The 22587-nt window shown below is 46.6% G+C and overlaps 1 protein-coding gene across 1 annotated transcript in view; it reads right to left on the reverse strand.

Moving 5' to 3' along the window:
• LOC143961396 (protein mono-ADP-ribosyltransferase TIPARP-like) overlaps nt 1-22587 on the reverse strand; it is a 58989-nt gene that overhangs the window by 15276 nt on the left and 21126 nt on the right. The window contains exons 2-4 of the mRNA XM_077470663.1: nt 16109-16965; nt 11741-11912; nt 8187-8374 (exon numbers count right to left, since the gene is read on the reverse strand). Of these exons, the coding sequence (XP_077326789.1) occupies nt 8187-8374; nt 11741-11912; nt 16109-16530 (782 nt within the window). The 5' untranslated portion in view covers nt 16531-16965. The remainder of the gene's footprint in view (nt 1-8186; nt 8375-11740; nt 11913-16108; nt 16966-22587) is intronic.

Here is a 22587-nt window from a genome sequence, read left to right on the forward strand (position 1 = left end):
ATATCTCCGCTGTTTCTGTTCCGGCTCCCAGGATGACTGGTCTTCCCTTCTGTCTTATGCAGAATTTGCATACAACAATTCTGTACACACGGCTACTAACCAAACACCGTTTTGGTCGAATTTTGGATTCCATCCCTCCTTCCTCCCCAACTCCATCCCTGAAACGTCAGTCCCTGCTGTTCAGGATCGGATAGTCTCTATCCAATCAAATTTTCAAAAGATTCGAGCAACCATGCAAAGAGCTCAAGACGACTACAGGAAGTACTACGACAAAGGGAGAAAGGAGAATCCAGCTTTTGGAATTGGCGAGAAGGTCTGGCTAGCCTCTACTCATCTCAAACTACCCTGCCCTTCACGTAAGTTAGGTCCTAGGTTCATAGGCCCATTCACAATCAAGAGAATGGTGAATCCTGTGGCCTTTGAGTTAGACTTACCCAGATCATACAGAATACACCCAGTTTTTCATGCATCTCTCTTAAAGCCAGTAGTTCCTAGTCCATTTCCCGGAAGAGAGGAGCCTCCCCCGCCTCCAGTTGTAATAGATGGGGAGGACGAATTTGAAGTGGAAGCCATACTTAGCTGCAGAAAGTCGGGCAGACAACTTCAGTACCTAGTAAAATGGAAAGGGTACCCATCAGAAGACAACTCCTGGGAACCTTCTGGTAATCTTCATGCTCCAAGATTGATTAGAGCTTTTCATCAGGAACATCCGGAGTTGATGGCCAGCTTGGGCGTCCGGAGGCCGCCCCTTGGGGGGGGGCACTATCAGGGAAGTAATTTGAATCAAACTCACCATCTACCTGCGCATAGACGCACACAAATTTGCCATGGATCGGCGCTCCGGTGCACGCACATTCGTAGCCCTACTGAGAGGCGTGCGCGAGTGCGCTCAAGCACACGCATAACGTGAATTCCCTGACCAGCCTATAAAAGGATCCTTAGCACACAGACAAGTTGCTGGTTTGTCTCAGCTCACCTGTGTTTCCCTGCTTCCTGTTCCTGTTTGCCGCTTCCTGTTCCTGTTTGCCACTTCCTGCTTTGACCCGGATTGCCTGAAGACTATGCTGATTCTCTCCTGACCTGACCCCTGGCTTGTTTAAACGGACTTCCTACTCTTAACCTTGCTGCGCACTGGATTGATACTTGTGTTTGACCCTCGGCCTGCCTCTGGATTATTCTCTGTCTGCTGCACTTAGCCTTGCTGGCTCCAGGACTGATCACCTGTGTTTGACCCACGGCCTGCCTCTGGATTATCCTCTGCACTCAGCCTTGCTGGCTCCAGGACTGATTACTGGTGTTTGACCCTCGGCCTGTTTCTGCACTTTCTTTACTTGTTTTACAGACCTGTTGGCTGCTTACCTTCTGGTCCGGTCCATCCAGCACAAGCCTTCCTCCAGACCTTCACTCAAGTCAGGTATCCCGCTGGAGGCTTGTGCCTCTTGGTGCAACCCATTCCCTGTATCACCTCCAGGGGTGGTGTGCGCTGAGTCGCAACAGCCACCGCTCTCTGCATCTTGGCCTCGGTGAGTACCTCATTGCTGATACTCCAGCACAGTATATACCTGTATCTACCCTTTATTGCTGGTGTTCTCTAATACAGGCATCTGCAGGAGTTAGTGGGTGTTGTGTGCCTCCAGCACAGCACAGTATACACCTGTATCTACACTTTATTGCTGGTGTTCTCTAATACAGGCATCTGCAGGTGTTAAAGTGGGCGTTGTGTTCCTCCAGCACAGTATACACCTGTAGCTACCCTTTATTGCTGGTGTTCTCTAATACAGGCATCTACAGGAGTTAGTGTGTGTTGTGTGCCTCCAGCACAGCACAGTGTACACCTGTATCTACCCTTTATTTCTGGTGTTCGCTAATACAGGCATCTGCGGGAGTTAGTGGGTGTTGTGTACCTCCAGCACAGCACAGTATACACCTGTATCTACCCTTTATTGCTGGTGTTCTCTAATACAGGCATCTGCAGGAGTTAAAGTGGGTGTTGTGTGCCTCTGGCACAGTATACACCTGTATCTTCCCTTTATTGCTGGGGTTCTCTAATGCAGGCATCTGCGGGAGTTAGTGGGTGTTGTGTGCCTCTAGCACAACACAGTGTACACCTGTATCTACCCTTTATTGCTGGTGTTCTCTAATACAGGCATCTGCAGGAGTTAGTGGGTGTTGTGTGCCTCCAGCACAGCACAGTATACACCTGTATCTACCCTTTATTGCTGGTCTTCTCTAATACAGGCATCTGCAGGAGTTAGTGGGTGTTGTGTGCCTCCAGCACAGCACAGTATACACCTGTATCTACCCTTTATTGCTGGTGTTCTCTAATACAGGCATCTGCAGGAGTTAAAGTGGGTGTCGTGTGCCTCTAGCACAGTATACACCTGTAGCTACCCTTTATTGCTGGTGTTCTATAATATAGGCATCTGCAGGAGTTAGTGGGTGTTGTGTGCCTCCAGCACAGCACAGTATACACCTGCATCTACCCTTTATTGCTTGTGTTCTCTAATACAGGCATCTGCAGGAGTTAGTGGGTGTTGTGTGCCTCCAGCAAAGCACAGTATACACCTGGATCTACCCTTTATTGCTGGTGTTCTCTAATACAGGCATCTGCAGGAGTTAAAGTGGGTGTTGTGTGCCTCCAGCACAGTATACACCTGTAGCTACCCTTTATTGCTGGTGTTCTCTAATATAGGCATCTTCAGGAGTTAGTGGGTGTTGTGTGCCTCCAGCACAGTATACACCTGTATCTACCCTTTTTTGCTGGTGTTCTCTAATACAGGCATCTGCAGCCTTTACAGTGGGTGTTGTGTGCCTCCAGCACAATATACACTACCCAATTGCTGGTTTTCCTATCTCCCTGAAGGCCATTACTATGTCTGGAAGACCAACAAGGAGAGGCAGACAGTCATGAGCCAATAAAAGAGGGCAAGCAGGCTCTGTGTCTAGAGAAAACAGTGCTGGTCGTGGACGCGGTGCATCGTCATCAGCACGTGGCCATGGGACACGCTTGTCCTTATTTTCGGCAGCTGGACATGTTGAGCCGCATCATGCTGAAGACTTGGTAGAGTGGATGACCAAGCCCTCCTCATCCTCTCTCACCCAGGCTCAGGGTTCTAGCAAAGCAGCTGCCAACGCGTCCTCTTCCCTCGTATCAATGTCATCAGTCACTCCTTCCCTAGACCCACCATGTCCTCCTGAGGAGTCCCCCAAACTGTTTGAGCACAGTGTTGGGTTCATGCTCCAGGAGGATGCCCAGCATTTTGAAGGCTCTGATGATGATACCCAGCTAGAGGAAGGCAGTAGCGTGAGTGCAGAGAGAGGGGATGCTCAAGAAGGACAGCAGTCTGCAAGTCATGTTCCACCAGCTGCATCATACTGCCAGGTTTTCTCCAGTGATGAAGAGGGAACGGATGATGAGGTCACTGACTCCACGTGGGTGCCTGATAGGAGAGAGGAGGAGGCACATCTCCAACTAGGCAGGATGCCCTCCGGGGGCCAGCCTAGGGGCAGCACACCGACTGAATCACACCACAGAGCTCTGCCTGTGCAGGGCGCTGCCTCTGCTTGTTATTCCAAAAGTTCTTTGGTGTGGGCCTTTTTTGAGACCAGTGCATCAGATCGCACATTGCTATTTGCAACATATGTCTCAAGCGTATCTCTTGTGGCCAAAATATCAGCCGCTTGGACACCACATGCCTGACCAGACATATGTTGACCTGCCATGCAGCTCGTTGGCAAGCGTACCTTAAAGACCCACATCAAAGAACAAAGCGGACCTCTCCTTGCTCCTCATCAGCTGGGATCTCCACCCCACTAGACCTTCAGTCCTCTCTGAAACCTGCACTGAGAGGAATGAAGGTGTAAAATTAGGTGTGTCACAGCCAAGTACTTGTGGGCACTCTGCTAGCAGTACACCCACGTCCGATTGTAGCAGGCAAATTTCCCTGCCCAAGCTGCTGGACCATCGAAAGAAGTTCACTGCTAGCCATCCACATGCCCAGCGGTTGAATGCTAGCTTGGCTAAATGGCTAGCACTTCAACTGCTGCCTTCTCAGTTGGTAGACTCAGCCCCCTTCCGTGAGTTTGTGCAATGTGCGGTTCCTCAGTGGCAGGTCCCCAAATGCCACTTTTTCTCGTGGAAGGCAATGTCCTTGCCTCGCTGGACAGGGCAGTCAGCGCTAAGGTGCATATTACCGCTAACTCATGGTCCAGCAGGCATGGACAGGGACCTTACCTACCTTTCACGGCTCATTGGGTCACTCTTCTCGCAGCTGGGAAGGATGCAGGACAAGGTGCAGTAGTGTTGGAGGTTGTTCCGCCACCACGCCTCCAAAGTGCTACTGCTGGTTATGACACACCTCTCTCCTCCACCCCCTCCCCTTCTTCTTCCTCCCCGGCCTTTTCCAGTGCTCTGTCCTCGGAACCAGAGGTGCTCCTTAGGCGTTCAAGGGGCTATGCAAGTATGCAGGCAAAAAGATGACATGCCGTGCTTGCGCTAGTTTGTTTGGGGGACAGGAGCCACACTGGGGCAGAAATTTTGTCAGCTCTGCAGGGGCAGGCCAAGAGGTGGTTGACCCCACGCCAGCTTAAGCCAGGAATGGTGGTTTGCGACAATGGCACCAACCTCCTCTCCGCCCTCCGACAGGGACAACTGACTCATGTGCCCTGTGTGGCTCATGTCCTTAACCTGGTGGTGCAGCAGTTCTTGGGCAGGTACCCGGGCTTACAGGATGTCCTGAGGCAGGCCAGGAAAGTCTGTGTGCATTTCTGCCGATCATTTAATGCCTGTGCTCGGCTGGCTGAGCTCCAAAAGGAGTTGAACCTGCCCAAGAACCGCCTTATATGTGGCATGCCCACCAGGTGGAACTCAACGTTAGCCATGCTGCAGCGGCTGCACATGCAGCAGAGGGCCATCAATGAGTACCTGTGCGACTACAGCACCAGGACAAGGTCAGGGGAGCTCAGTTTTTTCACCACGCCAGTGGGGCATGATCAGGGATGCATGCACTGTATTGTCACCATTTGAGGAGGCCACGAGGATGGTGAGCATTGACAGTGCATGCATCAGAGACACTGTACCTCTTGTCCACCTGTTGGAGTATACGCTGCGTGGAATAATGGACAGGGCACCTGAGGCAGAACAGAGGCAGGAAGAGGAGGACTTCCTTGCCTCTCAAGGTCCCCTTTATCCAGACAGTGTTCCTGCTGTCCCACCCATCACACAGGAAGAGGACGAGGAGGAGGAGGAGGAGGAGGCTTGTGTCAGCATGGAGGTGGAGCCTTATATGTGGCATGCCCACCAGGTGGAACTCAACGTTGGCCATGCTGCAGCGGCTGCACATGCAGCAGAGGGCCATCAATGAGTTCTTGTGCGACTATGGCACCAGGACAATGTCAGGGGAGCTTGTTTTTTTTTCACCACGCCAGTGGGGCATGATCAGGGATGCATACACTGTATTGTCACCATTTGAGGAGGCCACGAGGATGGTGAGCAGTGACAGTGCATGCATCAGTGACACTGTACCTCTTGTCCACCTCTTGGAGCATACACTGCGTGGAATAATGGACAGGGCACCTGAGGAAGAACAGAGGCAGGAAGAGGAGGACTTCCTTGCCTCTCAAGGCCCCCTTTATCCAGACAGTGTTCCTTCTGTCCCACCAATCACACAGGAAGAGGAGGAGGAGGAGGAGGCTTGTGTTAGCATGGAGGTGGAGCCTGGCACTCATCATCAGCAGCAGCAGTCTTTTAGGGATGATTTACAGTCCCAAGAAACATGTGGACTTGTACGTGGCTGGGAGGAGGTGGCTGCGGATCATGTTGTCCTTAGTGACCCAGAGGACTCCGGACCGAATGCCTCAGGTAACCTACGCTGCATGGCCTTCCTGATCCTGCAAAGCCTGCGGAAGGATCCTCGTATTCTTTGGATCAAGGATCCACGGTACAAGGGTAAGGTTGTGGACCTTATCTTGCCACCGCAGAGGGAGCAGAGGATGAGACATCTCCGAGAGGCCTTGCAGAAAGGTCTGTGCAACGTTTTCCCAGAGACTGGGAGGTTACAAACTCCTGGTCCTGGACAACGTTTTGCTGAGACTTCGGTCAGTCAGAGAAGGAGCGATGGAGAAGGTGGCCGTCTGACCGATGCGTTCAGACAATTATTTACTCCACAGCCCCAAGGTATGATTGGTTCCAGCAACCATCGCCAGCGTCTGATTTACATGGTGCAGGAATACCTAGGGACAAGGTCAGACTTGGACACCTTTCCCACCGAAAATCCTCTGGCTTACTGGCTCTTGAGGATGGATCACTGGCCAGAGCTTGCACAGTATGCAATCGAGCTACCAGCCTGTCCTGCATCCAGCATTCTATGGGAATGCACCTTCAGTGCTGCTGGTGCGTCTGTCCACTGCCTCGGTTGATCGACTGACCTTCATAAAGATGAATCAGCCTTGGATCACCACCAGCTACCAAGCACCTGAAGCTGATGTAACCGAATAATTTTTTTTGAAATGTCACATCTCTTCAAGACTGCCTATGCTGATGTTGAGTGACTGTCCTGTTATGTTGACTGACTATCCTCTTCCTCCTCAATGATCCTGCTGATATCTTGGAAGAACACTTTTGGTTCTGGGTGATGCCACCAGCCCAATTTTTCAGCCCCTGTTTAACAAGGGCATGTAATTACAATTTTTGATGCAATGCTATGCAGCAGGGCTCATTCCTGCACTACAACTAGAGTATATGGGAGAGGTTGCAGTGTTATGGCACCAGCACCAGTGCCTAAGGACCAATTTTTCAGCCCTTGTTTATCAGGGGCATGTAATACAATTTTTGATGCAATGCTTGTCAGCAGGGCTTATTCCTGCACTTCAACCAGAGTATATGGGAGAGGTTGCAGTGTCGTGGCACCAGCACCAGCGCCTAAAGCCCAATTTTTCTGACCCTATTTCACAGGGGCATATAATTACAATTCTTGGTATAATATTTCACAGCAGGGCCCGTTCCTGCGCCCACCGAGAGTAACTGTGAGGACTTATAGTGTTGTGGCACCAACACCGCAACCACCAAAGGCCCAATTTTTCTACCACTGTTCAACAATGGCATGTAATTACAATTCTTGATATAATCGTTCACAGCAGGGCGCTCCAGCGCCCACCAAGAGTCACTTTGAGGGCTTACAGTGTTGTTGCAACACCAACACCTTAGGCCCCCATTTCTGCAGAGCATATAGGGCAGGCCCCTACTTTCAAACATCCAACTTACAAACGTCTCCTACTTGCAAACGGAAGGAGACAACAGGAAGTGAGATGAAAAAAGGCGGACGGCCAAAAACATTATACAGGGATGATAACCCGTCCCTATGGACGGGTTAAAAAAAGCTTAAAAATAGATTTTTTTTGACTGGAGCTACACTTTAAAAATGTACCAGTTCAAAATTACAAACAGATTCTACTTAACACAACAAACCTACACAGTCCCTGTCTTGTTTGCAACGCCTGTATACTGCTGTTCTGAGTATATAGGGCCTGGGAGCCCCACGCCTTTCTTTTTTTTTAATTTGGGTACGGGGTTCCCCTTAATATCCGTACAAGACCCAAAGGGGCTGGTAATGGGCAGGGGGGGGGGGGGGCTACCCATGCCATTTTTCTCAATGATTTTCATCTGTATTGCCGGAACCAGATATTACATTAAAACCGCAAGCAGTTTCAAATTATTTTTTTACGCTAAATGTCATTTTGTGCAGGGATTGTTCTAAACATGGGAAACACGTAGCACTTCACAGGCATACTATAGACACCCCCCAGGCACGATATTTAAAGGAATATTTCACTTTTTGTTCACTTTAATCGTCATTAAAATCAGTGCTCCTGAAAAAACAGAAGTTTAAAAAACAATATAGGCATTGACCCATGTCCCCTGGGGCAGGAGCCAGGTCCGCAAACACTTTTTAGGACAATATTTTGCATATTAGCCATTAAAATTAGCACTTTTTATTTTGAACGTTTGAGTCCCATAGACTTTAAAGGGATTCTAAAGTTCGCACAAAAGTTCTGGTGCGAACCGAACCAAGGGGGTGTTTGGCTCATCCCTAGCTGGCAATGCTGTTGAGAATTTAATATTTCTCTTTGTTGTTCATCACCACTATATACTTTACTGAAGTCTGCTACATCATGTGTGATCCTCTTACCGCAGCTTATGACCGATTACGATGGGAGATTGAAACACTGGCCGTTTTCTCATCCTCCTCTTGGTTTTGGTATCCATGTTAGTTTGCACCATGTTGACCAGGTGAAGGGAATAAACAAACTTGGCGTTTTTGCAAAAGACCTCTTCTTGATGCTCCTGGAGGCCTTCTTCTATGCATTTCACAAACTCCTGCATGGAAACAGTGAAAAAAAAAAAAAAAAAACGCTCAACCAAATCCCAGTAATTTTTTTATGTTCACGATATTTAAATGAGCTTTTCATTCTTTTATTTAATATAATCTTTTAATAATATTTTTAATTTTCACAGTTGCACTTCTTATTTAACGATTTGCTGTACCAAAATGTAAGCATTAAACATTAGCCGCCTTAACCAGTTGTAGACGTCTGAAGCTGGGCATTCAAGTTTGTTGTGATGCCCAAGGCCAGTAGCAGGGTCTTTTGATTAGTGCTGACATCATCGGTAGCCCATCCTGTGTCCTCCCCATTGTTGAAAGTTGTCTGCAAGTTGGAGACAAGTTGGTCATGGTTCTAGGAGTGCTGATGGAGCACATTCTAGAACAACGCAGCATTGTATATACACTAGATTACCAAAAGTATTGTGACGCCTGCCTTTACACACACATGAACTGTAATGGCCTCCCAGTCTTAGTCCGTAGTGTTCAATATTGAGTTGGCCCACCCTTTGCAGCTATAACAGCTTCAACTCTTCTGGGAAGGCTGTCCATAAAGTTTTGCTTTGTGCACTGGTCCAAAACATTTGGTGGAGGGGGGGATTATGGTGTGGGGTTGTTTTTTCAGGAGTTGGGCTTGGCCCCTTAGTTCCAGTGAAAGGAACTCTTAACAATTTCATGCTCCCAACCTTGTGGTAACAGTTTGGGGACGGCCCCTTCCTGTTCAAACATGACTGCGCACTAGTGCACAAAGCAAGGTTCATAAAGACATGGATGAGCGGGTTTGGGGTGGTGAAACTTGACTGGCCTGCACAGAGTCCTAACCTCAACCCGACAGAACATCTTTGGGATGAATTCGAGTGGAGACTGCGAGCCAGGCCTTCACGTCCACAATAGTGCCTGACCACACAAATGCGGTTCTGGAAGAATGGTCAAACATTCCCATAGATACTCCTAAACCTTGTGGACAGCCTTCCCAGAAGAGTTGAAGCTGTTTGAGCTGCAAAGGGTGGCCCAACTCAATATTGAACCCTACGGACTAAGACTGGGATGCCATTAAAGTTCATGTGTATGTGTAAAGGCAAGTGTCTCAATATTTCTGACACTGGCTACTAATGTTTAGTGGGGTCATCAGCTGTCTTTGAGAGCAAGGTCTCTGTGCTGGGAATGCACATTAAACACATTCTCAGCACAGAAACATCAGCCACCTTTTGGCGTGTGGACATTAAAGCCCGCCCCTTTTCTGCTGCACATATGTGTTACACAGGCAGCAACAGGGTAAACTCATGGAAACTCATTAATAGAAGGTTTCGAAAAATCTTGGGCTTTTAATTGGGCTGTAATGCCAGAGGCCGTTAGCAGGGGCTTCTGATCATGCAGGACTGTTATTGGCTGAAGAGCGCTGATGTCATCGGGAGCCTATTGCTACCAGCTTCCCATCATCAAAAGTTAACTATGAGTTATAGGTGACAGCTTGGCCCCAGTTCTGGGGGTGCCGATGGAGTGCATCTTAGAACAATACAGCGATGCATATGAAGCCGGGTAAAGCCCCATCCTGGGAAGAGAGAGAGATGGTGGCATGGGAGCATGTGAGGGCTAACTGATCACCAATGCAGTGGGAGTTAACATTTTCAACAATACAGGAGAGGGGGGTGGGTTAACACTTTTTTCTGCCATGACCACCAATATGGGGGTGGTTGTTAACACTTTTACTGCCATGACCACCAATACAGAGATGGGAGGTGGGGTTAACACTTTCACTGCCATGGCCACCAATACTGGGAAGGGATGGAGGGGGTTAACACTTTAATTGCCATGACCGCCATAATAGAGGGTTGGGGAGTGGTAACACTGTCACTGGCATGACCACCAAAATAGGGGGGGGGGGGTTAACTTACCCTGCCATGACCACCAAATTACAGGTGGTAAAATATTACTGTCTTGACCATGAATACGGGGAGGGTGGGAGAGGGGGGTTAACACTTTCACTGTCACGACCACCAATACGGGGGGGGGGTTAACATTTTTACCGCCATGACCACAAATATAGGGGGAATGGGAGAGTTAACTGCCATGACCACCAGTGTGGGGGAGGCTTAACTTTCACTGCCATTGACTATCAATGTAGGGTGAGTGTGGTTAAATTTTTCTGTCACTGACCACCAATGCAAGATAGGGATGGGGGGGGGGTGTACCTTTCACTGCCACCCAATGTGTGGTCATTTTATTAGTACTGACACCAATGCTGGGGGTTATTATTACTATATCCACTGACATCAGTGCTGGGGGTTATTATTACTGTATCCACTGACATCAGTGCTGAGAGTTATTATTACTGTATCCACTGACATCGGTGCTGGGGGTTATTATTACTGTATCCACTGACATCAGTGCTGGGGGTTATTATTACTGTATCCACTGACATCAGTGCTGGGTGTTATTATTACTGTATCCACTGACATCAGTGCTGGGGGTTTTTATTAATGTATCCACTGACATCAGTACTGAGGGTTATTATTACTGTATCCACTGACATCAGTGCTGGGGGTTATTATTACTGTATCCACTGACATCAGTGCTGGGGGTTATTATTACTGTATCCACTGACATCAGTGCTGGGGGTTATTGTTACTGTATCCACTGACATCAGTGCTGGGGGGTATTATTACTGTATCCACTGACAACAGTGCTGGGGGTTATTGTTACCGTATCCACTGACATCAGTGCTGGGGGTTATTATTACTGTATCCACTGACAACAGTGCTGGGGGTTATTGTTACTGTATCCACTGACATTAGTGCTGGGGGTTATTATTACTGTGTCTACTGACATCATTGCTGGGGGTTATTGTACTTCAAGTGATATAAAAGGCTTGTGTTTTTTTCTTTAAATAACAAAAATGTTATACTCACCTGCTCTTTGTAATGGTTTTTGCACAGAGCAGCCCCAATCCTCCTCTTCTCGTGTCCCCCGCAGGCGCTCCTGGCTCCTCCTTGTTAGCGAGTGGCCTTATAGCAAGCTGCTTGCTATGGGAGCACTCATGTGCGCAGCTCACTATAGAACGGGCTCTGGGAGTCCATAAGACACACAAAGAGCGGCTCCGCCCCGCCCCCACTCCCTTCTCACTGGCCACAATTGACAGTAGCAAAAGCCAATGGCACCCACTGCTGTGTCTCAGCCAATTAGGAGGGAGAGACCCAGGAGAGAAATTGCTCTTGTGTACATTGCTGGATAGAGATGGGTCTCGGGTAAGTATTGGGGGAGTCTGGGGTTGATGCTGCACACAGAAGGTACATAGAATGCATGTAGGTAAAAAAACCTTCAGCCTTTACAACCATTTTTAACCATTTTCCAGTCTCCCTTACCGGACTATATTCCACCCATTTGTTCTCTCCTTCTTCATAGTAATATTTGTAGTTAGTGTGGAACTCGGTGGTGGGACAGGCTGAGGTAGAGAGGCGTCGGATACGATCAAACGCTTGGCTGTTTTGGATGGACATGGTGGTGAAGTCAATTCGAATTGGTATTTCAAAACCACTGCCAGGAGAAAGAAGATCAGCGTGAGATTAACAAGAGAGCAGACAAAAATGAAATCAAAGTAAAAAGTAGATGTGATCCCAATCGTATAATTATATAAAAGCTATAAAGCTGAAATTTAATCTGCTTCTTTTTTTTGCCTTCCGTGCTTTCATTCCCCTCCCTCAATGAGCAAATTTTTATTTTTTTATTTTAGGCCCATTGATGTCACGTAAAGACTGTGCATCATCCCAACAAGGACACAGGCCGCAATAAAATATTTTTTTTAGTTCATCTTCTATGCCCCTATTGAATGAACCTCACTTTCTGTCCCACTGATGGTGGTCAATAGGTCAGGAAGTGAAGGTAAATCTCCCCAGTAGATATACGCAAACAGCATTAAAAAGAAATTGCAAGCAGTCTGGCCTCTATCATAGGAGGATGTAGCTGAGGGCCGGTGCTTCCACGAGGCAAACTAGGCAGCCGCCTAGGGCGCACTGCTGCCTAGGGTGCCTGGGCACTGGTGTTCCTACTCTCTTCTCTCTGCAGCAAGCAACTAAGTCTCAGCATCAGCAGGCTCCGTTCGCACATAGTGTCAGAGGCGCAGCAGAGAACTGTGCCTGGGTCCCGACTCCTGAATGAATGGAAGCCAGCAAACATTCATTGATGGGCGCTGGTGAGGCTGCATTTGATGGACACTGGTGAGGCTTCATTTGATGAGCACTGGTGAGGCTGCATTTGATGCACACTGGTGAGGCTGCATTGAGGGGTGCTGGTAAACTGCATCTGATGTGTGTTGGTGAGGCTGCATTTGATGGACACTGGTGAGGCTGCATTGAGGGGTGCTGGTAGGCTGCATTTGATGGACACTGGTGATGCTGCATGGATGGATGCTGGTGAGGCTGCATTGAGGGGTGCTGGTAGGCTGCATTTGATGGACACTGGTGATGCTGCATTGAGGGGCGCTGGTAGGATGCAATTGAGGGGTGCTGGTGAGGCTGCATTTGATGGACACTGGTGAGGCTGCATGGATGGATGCTGGTGAGGCTGCATTTGATGGACACTGGTGAGGCTGCATTGAGGGGTGCTGGTGAGGCTGCATTTGATGGGCACTTCATTAAAAAAGTGGGGTATACATGGGCAGGGCAAAGGGAGTGGAGTCAGGGGTGGAGCCAGTTGGGGGGGGGGGGCGGCAAAATTCTTGCACCAGCCCTGGATGTAGTTCACAGAAAGGGAGAACAGGGCGCTAACAATATGCTGGGCTGGAAGGCTTAAGTGGCCACGCCTTTGTTCCCTATTAATTGTAGTCCCCTCCCACCAGATGACATCTGTGGAATACAAATAGGCCCCCCCCCAAGCCTTTAGCCTGGGCTGGTAGTATAAATATAGCAGCGGGAAAGGGCAGGGGGTAATTGTCCTTTCCTACAGGAAAAAAATGAGGGGTTATTTCAAAATGAGTGACTCAAAAGATAAGGCAGCAGCAAAGAGGGCTTCCACAGAGGAGATTGAGAAGTACGGTAGAGGTCGTCCATGAAAGAGGCCACAAGCACAAACTAATGCAAGAGCCAAGTGGTTTTCCCACCACCACACAAAACGTCCAGGTGGTTGCCCTAAAGGCAGTACAAAGAAAGGCAGCAATGAGACCCCAAATAGTAAGAAATCTAAAAGTGGGAAAACCAGTGGTATAAACGAAATTGCTAAGAAACAAGGAGAGGAGGATGAGGAGGAAGAAAAAGAGGGGGCACAGCAGAGTCATCAGAAGACCAGAGACCTCAAGGCAAAAGCCTACTATGTGAATATGAATAGTGTAACAATACAAACGATTCTATTGTATCTCCAACCAAATGGAAAAAATAAACCAAAATGCATAAACAAATAATGTAAAATTCTTTCTATCCTACCCTTAAGTGGGCAGGAGACCACCTAAGTGAAGAGTGATACAAACAGCGTGTTTTAATAAATTCAATTGGGAAAACACCCCGTGAAACACAAAAAAGTCTCTATAAAAAATTGATAAACAGAAAAATTGATGAACAGTAAAAAAGTCCTGCTGTAATAGATTACACAAAATCCTCCATAGAGGAACAATATTCAATCCACCACCATATATCTGAATTCACTTCTTACCAGAAATTCATGACCTCCCACTACAGAGGGTCACAATGAGCATCTAGGTATGTGATCGTCCCCCACTCCAAAGGAATCCTTTATTGATCATCTGGATCACCGTTTTCAGGTATAAAAATTAATCCCTCTGATTAATTATCCGTCCAGTTCTTCTCTCTCTGGTGATGTCTTCCTCCTTCAGGTCTTCTCGCTGCACTGATGTCTTCTTCCTCTGATTCTTCCCCCAGTTCTTCTTGCTGCACTGATGTCTTCTTCCATTGGTTCTTCCTCCTGGTTCTTCTCTCTCCGCTGTCTTCTTCCTCTGCGGTTCTTCCTCCAGTTCTTCTCCCAACACTAGCTCCCGCTGTAGTGTTAGCTCCGCCGTGTGCCATTACTTATATAGCCATGGGATGTGGCCATCCGGTGATGGCATCTTGTGACCCCACCTCTTGTGACATCACTGCCCCATCATGGGAAGTCACAAGAGGTGGGACCATCTGATTACGTCACCAAGTGGCCATGCCCCATGGCTATATAAGTAATGGCACATACTGGAGGAAGAACCAGCAGAGGAAGAAGACTGCGGAGAGAGAAGCACCAGAGGAAAAAACAGCAGAAGAAGACAGCAGCGCAGCGAGAAGAACTAAAGGATGTATACATGATCGGAGGGAGAAGACACGTTGGAGTTACTTTAATAAAGGACTTTGTCAAAAACCTGTGTACTGGTTTGATTTATTTCTGACACTTTTTTTTTTGGGGTGAATGAGTAGGGGTACTATGTACCCCATACTCTTTCACATAGGGTGAGAGGGCCGGGATATGGGGGAGCCCTTGTTAAAGGGGCTTTCAGATTCCAATAAGCCACCCGCACGTAGACCCCCACAACCACCACCCAAGGTTGGACAGGTTTGTATTTAAGGCTGGTGGACTTTAATGGTGCAGTAACAATTACGATACACGTATATAAACAAATAATGTTTTATTGAATTTACATTAACAAATTTAAAACAAACACATTAAGAGAGCAGCTCTGTCTATCTAAACATAAGAGGTGCAACTGAAAGAGGTGGTAATTCCAGTTGACCAAATCTCAATTATGCTGACAAGCTCGACATGTTTTGCGGAAATTCACTGCTTCTTCAGGAACTTTCGTTTGCATAATAATGTATTAAAGGAACAGAGACAGCGTATAATGGAAACGAAAGCTCCTGAAGAAGCGGTGGATTTCCACATAACATGTCGAGCATGTCAGCATAATTGAGATTTGGTCAACCTCACTCAGTCAGCCTCAAATACAAACCTTTCCATTTTGATAGGACGTATGTTCTCCCTTTTTACTGCTTATATATTGGCACTGTATCTAAACACCACCCAGGGTTTTTCAGGAAGAGCCCTTGTCCCCATCCACATGGGGACACGGTGCTTTGGGGGTGGGTGCATGGCGCAAAGCCTCCCCTGCCCCAAAGCACCCACCACCCCATGTTGAGGGCATGTGGCCTGGTATGGTCCAGGAAGGTGGGACGCTCGCTCCTCCTCCCCCTTTCCTGACCTGCTGGGCTGGATGCTCAGATATGGGTCTGATATTGATTTTGGTGTGGGCCACACACAATTTTTTTTTATTTTGGCGTGGGGTTTGCCCTCAAGATCCATACTAGACCCAAAGGGCCTGGTATGGAATTGGAGAGGAGGGGCTGAACGACGTTTTTTTAATTTAATTTTAGCGTGATGTCCCCCTTTAAGGTCCTCAGCGCACAAGTCGTTTGCCAAAGTCAGATAAGTTAGGATGATGATCTGACTTCAATGATATTGAATGGGCTGAAGTTGGACCAAAGTAGTGCAGGAACCTTTTTTTAACGTCGGACCGACTTGTGTCAGACCAGTTAAGACGGCTCTCGTAGGGAACCATTCATTTATACACGTCATGTGCTCCAAAAGTCGGAGCGTATGTTGTACCAGTGTAAAGACTATCAGTATTTTAAAAAGGCTTTTGGCACAAATACTTGAGATCTGGATAAGAAAACACTGTGCCTAAGTTCTTTACGTAGAATTGACAATAAAGTTTGCAGTATTAATGTAAAAATGTATTGCTTTTCTTTGCTTCTCCTACTTACTGGTGGAATCCGGTGACTTGGCACGTAGCTGGGTCACTGTATAGCCTCTCCAGGACCAGTTGAGCTCCTAAGTCAATGTTAAACCAAACCGGTGTGGCTTTATACCTCAGCTGCCATACATAGGGCCATGCAGTGTGGTGCTTTGGGCACAACAAACCCTGAAAGCATTGACCAATCAAAAAGTTTGAACATATATCTATGTCATCGTCTAGGTGGATATAGTAGATATTGTAGTTATTATAATTTAATGGCACCAGTTCTCCATTATACAGTGTGACCTCACTGGGCAAGTTAACTGTTCTAAAAGTATTCTCAGTGCAAAATTCCAGTTTTTCTAAAGCTATTTCTTCTTGTATGGGATCTAGTCCAATGATCTCTTCTGATGATGATGTCTTCCTCCTCTTCCCTTTAATTAGATACATGTCCCATTGAACAGCTGGTGGCCTACTTTGGAACTACTATTTATTCTGAGTTAAATATATAGAGGGTGATGCATCCTCTTGATTGTATATTGATACATATCCAAGAAACTTTTCTGGAAATGTTGTGGTGAGCTAGTTGCATAGAGCGTTTCTTTCTAATGCTCCTAAGTTTGGTGAGGTAGATCTTTAAGGGCATAGGGGTTGTCCTTTGGCTCCATCACAATCACTTTTAGCGGATACCATTTATCCAGAAACCTTTGCTAGCAAGCTTGGACACAGTGGATGTGACAATGAGCATCTGGTATGGCTCTTTCCACTTGAGAAGATGAGTTCTTGGGGTTCTGTTTTTTTTTTTTCTACCATAACCCAGTCTTCAGGCTGAAGTCCATGCATCTTTGGATCAGCTGCAGGGTCTTGCTAGGTGGGCTTTGATTTCTGTGAAAAAGAAAAAGACTTTGGTCAATTTGGTAACATAAGTGATTAGTTGGTCTTGGCCTTTTTGTAACAAACATTATTTTCTTCACTAAGGGAATCTTATGAAAAAGGGGACTAATAAGAAAATAGACCTTGTTTAGTGATGGGGAGCAGGGATGGACCAAACACCTCCCGTTCAGTTCGCAGAAGAACTTCCAAACAGGGCAAGTGTTCTTACCCGCACAGCGAACCCAAATGAAGTGCCCATTTTGAAGGCTTATATGCAACTAATAGGCCATAAAAAAGGTATGGGGGTCTGGGTACTGCCCTGGGGGACATGTATGAATACATTTTTTTTTTATAAAAAGATATATTTTTTGCTTAAAATTAAACAATTTATATTTTTTCCTTAAAGTGAAACAATAAAAATGAAAAATTCCTTTAAATACAGTGTGTGGTAGGTCTCCTTAGTCTGCCTGTAAAGTGGCTCATCTGTGCGATGTGTAGAACATTGCCGCAGCAATAGTGACATTCCTAAACGAAAAAATTGAATCTAGACTTGCTTGCAGCTGTAATGTATTCCTGGCTCTGAAAATCCGTTTATAAGTAGGAGTCGTTTGTAAGTCAGAGGTATGAAAGTAGGGGACCGCCTGTATATACTATACGGCCTGCCCTATATACTCTGCAGAAAATTTTGCCTTAGGTGTTGGTGGTACCAGAACACTGTAAGCCCTCACAGTTACTCTTGGTGGGCGCTGGAACGGGCCCTGCTGAGAACTATTAGATCAAAAATCATAATTACATGCCCCTGTTAAACAGGGGCAGAAGAATTGGGTCTTAGGCAGTGGTGGTGGTGCCACAACACTGTAAACCCTCACAGATACTCTTGTTGAGTGCAGGAACGGCCCCTGCTGTGAAATATTAAACCAAAAATTTTTATTACACGCCCCTGTTAAAGAGGAGCAGAAAAATTGTGCCTTAGGCAGTGGTGGTGGTGGCACAACACTGTAAAGCCTCACAGTTACTCTTGGTGGGCGCAGGGATGTGCCCCGTTGTGAACTATTAGACCAAAAATTGTAATTATATGCCCCTGTTAAACAGGGGCAGAAAAATTGGGTCTTAGGTGGTGGTGGTGGCACAACACTGTAAAGCCTCACAGTTACTCTTGGTGGGCACAGGAACGGGCCCTGCTGTGGAATATTAGATCAAAAATTTTAATTACACGCCCCTGTTAAACAGGGGCAGAAAAATTGGGCCTTTGGTGGTGGTCGAATAATTCGGGGGACTCCTCTGTGCATGATGGTGGGGCTAGGGAAGGAGTGACTGTTGACAAGGACCCGGTGAAATAGGCCGCTTTGGCAGCTACATTGGCAGGCAAACTACTCTGAGCCTGGGTGACAGAGGATGAGGATGGCTTTGTTATCCATTCCACTAGGGCCAAAACAACTAATCGATTAATTGACAACGAATCGATTATGAAATTAATCGATTGCTATTTTCATAATCGATTAATCGGCCAGTAACATAATGGGGTTAAAAAAAACTAAAATTAGCCCTTTATAGTACAAAAAGAGCAAATCGCTACTGTAAATATTACTTTGACTGTTGCACAGTAAAACAAATGAACCCCTTACAGTAGCGATTATTTGATTATTTGATTTTTTTTGTACTATGAAGGGCTCATTTTTTTTTTTAACCACATTTTAACCACATTATGTTACTAAACGTCTTAGATCTGGTTCCCACCCTTGTGTTTTTTTATTCTTTTTGCAGAAATGCACTGCCGTTCATTTAACGTTCACATCTATGCTTTTTTCAGCTGCTGGAAAGGGTCCAGCAATGCAATTTTGCATTTTTCAATGCAAAACGGTGCTTGTTTGGTTAAATATACTTCAATGGAGAAGCTGTAGAAAATGATGTAGTGTGTTTTTGCGTTTTTTAAATCATCCCAACAACAAATTGGCCAAAAAAAAAGTAAAAAACAAAACAAACGCAAATCGCAGCGAAATCATGTGCACAAAAATCAACATGCACAGCAAAAAGCACTGCATAAATTGATCAAAAGCAAACTGCATAGGTGTGTACCGAGCATTATGCTGGCCACACATCAATTTTCAGACAAGAATATTCATGCTAAAAATCTTTGTACATTTGCTGAATGAAAGAATCTATTAACCGATTAATCGAAACAATAATCGGCCAACTAATCGATTATGAAATAATCGTTAGTAGCAGCCCTACATTCCACCAACTCTTCTGCATGTTGTGGCTCAATAACACGGCCAGCTGCATAAAAAAAGGACAAGCGTGCCTCACGGCCACATGCAGAGGATGCACAGTGTACACAACCAGCACTGTTAACTGTAGACACAGAGCCTGCTTGCCCTCTTTTAGTGGCCTGTGAGTGTGTTAATCTCCTTGGTGACCTTCCAGACATGATGTAAATTTTGTTTAGCAAAACCACACTACACTGTATTGTGTACTGTGTACACCGCCAGAAAAGTAATAGCAACTGCACTAGGGGGTGCACTGTTTTGTGTACTGTGTACACTGCCAGAAGTATATTAAAAAAAGTATACCAGGAATGGCCTGCAGTCAGATATAGGCTACACTGGATGCAGTATATATATATATATATATATATATATATATTCGGGTGGAAGATGGAGTGAGGAAACTGTGTCGTGTGGCCTAGGTGGGGACTCCAGGCTGAGGGGGACTCTGCCTCCAGGCTGGCAGCTGAGAGAGGAGGAAGTACTGAGGAATCCGCACTATCCCATGGTCTTGGTTGGGCGACACCCTGGCTTGTGGAGAAGGACCTTTACAGTAGAAGGCCTGAACAGTCGTCTGTTCTGGGTAACAGGATTTCCAAGGACAATGTGAATACTTCTGATTTTCCCAAGGCCAGAAAGGGTTAAAGCTGCCAGATGTAATATCAAGCAAGCTTTCTGGAGCTTTGCTAGCAAGCTATGACCCAATCTCTTGTTCTGGGACAATTCAATAAGCAAGTTCTTAGACACTGTTGCGGTTCCAGAGGGAATATAGTCAAGTGTATGTTACGTTTTTGGATTCCATAGAGAAGGAAGTTGCCCTCATCGTTGTTGATCAAGTCAAGTTGGGCATCATAAATCCCACACCCTATCCAAGTTGTTTTCCCCAATAAAACAACAGAGACAAGTTCTCGGACTGTTTCCTTGTCTTTGAATGGGAGTCAAAAATGCATGTTGCCTGGCTGTGCAGGAATAGGAGGACCAGATATCTGGCAGCTCCTGCAGGGGTAGTAATATACTAGTATGTACAGTACAAAGAGAAATCATTTTAGGAGATGCTTCTCTGGTACCAGAGATGAACTTCCTGGATTGCATCCCTGAAAAATCCTAGAAACCAGCTGACCAGAACTATGAACTCCCCTCTCTCATTTTCTTAAAATATGGCAAGGCCCATGGGGCAAGGAAAGAGGGATTTGGAGGTAACTTGTCTGTTACCCTTCATTGACAGATGAGAATCAGAGGAGGCACTTTTTGTTATTCTGAACCCCTCCAACTGTCACTTTTGTTGGAAAGCTCAGCCTGTACACATGTTTCCATTAGGCTTCCTATCCACTAAGAGTGAGCTGGTGACACATCACAATGGAACAAAAAACATGCATGACTCTTTTTAACAATACAGCGAGCTGTATACATGTTGTGGTTTGCTGCAGTGCATTGTTCATTGGGGTCTACCGTAAAATGCTTTGGGGTGTCATTCACAAAGAATGGTCCCTCGCATGGAGCAGCTGTGTTGCCATCTGCTGTGGTGTGTGTTTTAAGGCCCGTACACACGGTCGGACTTTTTGACAATAAACATGCAAATTAGCTGTTTTGGAGCAACATCCGACTGTGTGTACGCTCCATCGGACAAACTTTTTCTGTTTTCATCTGACTTTTGTTGGCTGTGCGAACGGACAAACTTTCTGGCAACAAAAGTCCGATGGAGCAAAGTCCGACCGTGTGTACGCAAAAGCATCGGACTTTTGTGCAAGGTACAAACACGCATGCTCAGAACCAATGCAAAAGATCAGACTACAATACAGAAGTTCACCAAAGGTGGCGCTGGAGTCATTGAACGTCCTCTTTTGAAGCGGCGTCAGTACATTGTGACGTCATTACGTTCGTGTTTGTTGTCAAAAAGTCCGACCGTGTGTATGCAATACAAACTTGTGGACCACGCCCTTTGTACAAAAGTCCACGGAAAAGTTTGTACAAAGTCCGACCGTGTGTATGAGGCTTAAGTGTGCATTGCCACAACACACAAATGTAAATGGGCTCTTCAGAATTATCAGGTTGCAAGCACCTAGTGCAGACAGTGACCAGCTCTAAACCACCCTCCTATATCCAGTATGAGAACTAGCATCAAAGATAAAACTTTAAGGACTCAGCCACTTACTTCTCCTTTTAAAGGGCTTTTCTTACCCAATTTTATTAAAAGAAAGTTCAGAAAAAACATCATAACATAAGTTTCCCACGCAGCATTGTTTAGTATTTGTCTTCCATCCAAAACAAACATTCTGACCTGCTGCACCTGCAGCACTGCTACTCTGGGTTTACAATCCAGGCCCTTGTCTGCCTGCTACAGACTGTTCGCTTACCAACACTTGGACCATACACTTAAGCCTCATACACACAGTCGGATTTTCTGTGGACAAAGCGTAGAACTTTTGTCCGAAGGGCATCGGCCAGGAACTTGTCTTGCATACAAGTGGCAAAGAATTGTCGGCCAACAAACACGAAACTACGTGGCTTTTCAGCTCTTTAGTGTCACCCTTTGGGCAACTTCTGCTAATGTTGTGTAATAGGGAGCATTGCTTCTGAGCATGCGTGTTTGTACTTGTGTACACACGATCGGAAAATCAGACAACCCACAATTGCATGCTATCCCACATTTGTCTGCGGAAAATCCGACAACAGTTGTCCGATGGATCGTACAGTCAGATTTTCCGACATCAGGCTGTCATCACACAATTCCCGTTGGATAATTCTATCATGTGTACGAGGTTTTAGCAGCCCCTTGCTGCTCTGGTTTCCGCCTCTCTCCTAGCTGGCACCCTCCTGACTCCTTGGCAAAGACCTCCTGTCTGCCGGGGTGGAGCCCAGAAATGTGGTCAGATCACTACTAAAAGCCCAGCCAATTGGTGTGCTGGCTGTTCACAAAATCTGGATCCAGGATTGGAGATTTCACCACTCCCGGATCGCTTAGAAATTTCCAGGCTCCAGGTCCCAAAACTGACTTTACAAGACAATTAGGAAACTGAAAAGCCAGTTTCCTCTAATAAGCAAACCCCCTGGTGCCCCTCAACCTGCCTGATTGAGAATCAGGATCTGGGGGTCTCCATGTTAAAGGGGGCTTCCAGATTCCGATAAGCCCCCGCCCGCAGACCCCCACAACCACCAAGCAAGGGTTGTGGGGATGAGGCCCTTGTCCCCATCAACATAGGGACAAGGTGCTTTGGGGGGCTACCCCCATGTTGGCGGTATGTGGCCTGGTACGGTTCAGGAGGGGGGCGCTATCTCCCCCCCCCCCTCTTTTCCTGGCAGGTTGGGTCTGGTATGGATTTTTGGGGGGACCCCCACTCCATTTGTTTTTTATTTTGGTGCAGGGTTCCCC

Source organism: Lithobates pipiens, unplaced genomic scaffold, assembly GCF_037356315.1.
Source record: "Lithobates pipiens isolate NorthernLeopardFrog02 unplaced genomic scaffold, aLitPip1_a1.2 Scaffold_8, whole genome shotgun sequence".
NCBI lineage: Eukaryota > Metazoa > Chordata > Amphibia > Anura > Ranidae > Lithobates > Lithobates pipiens.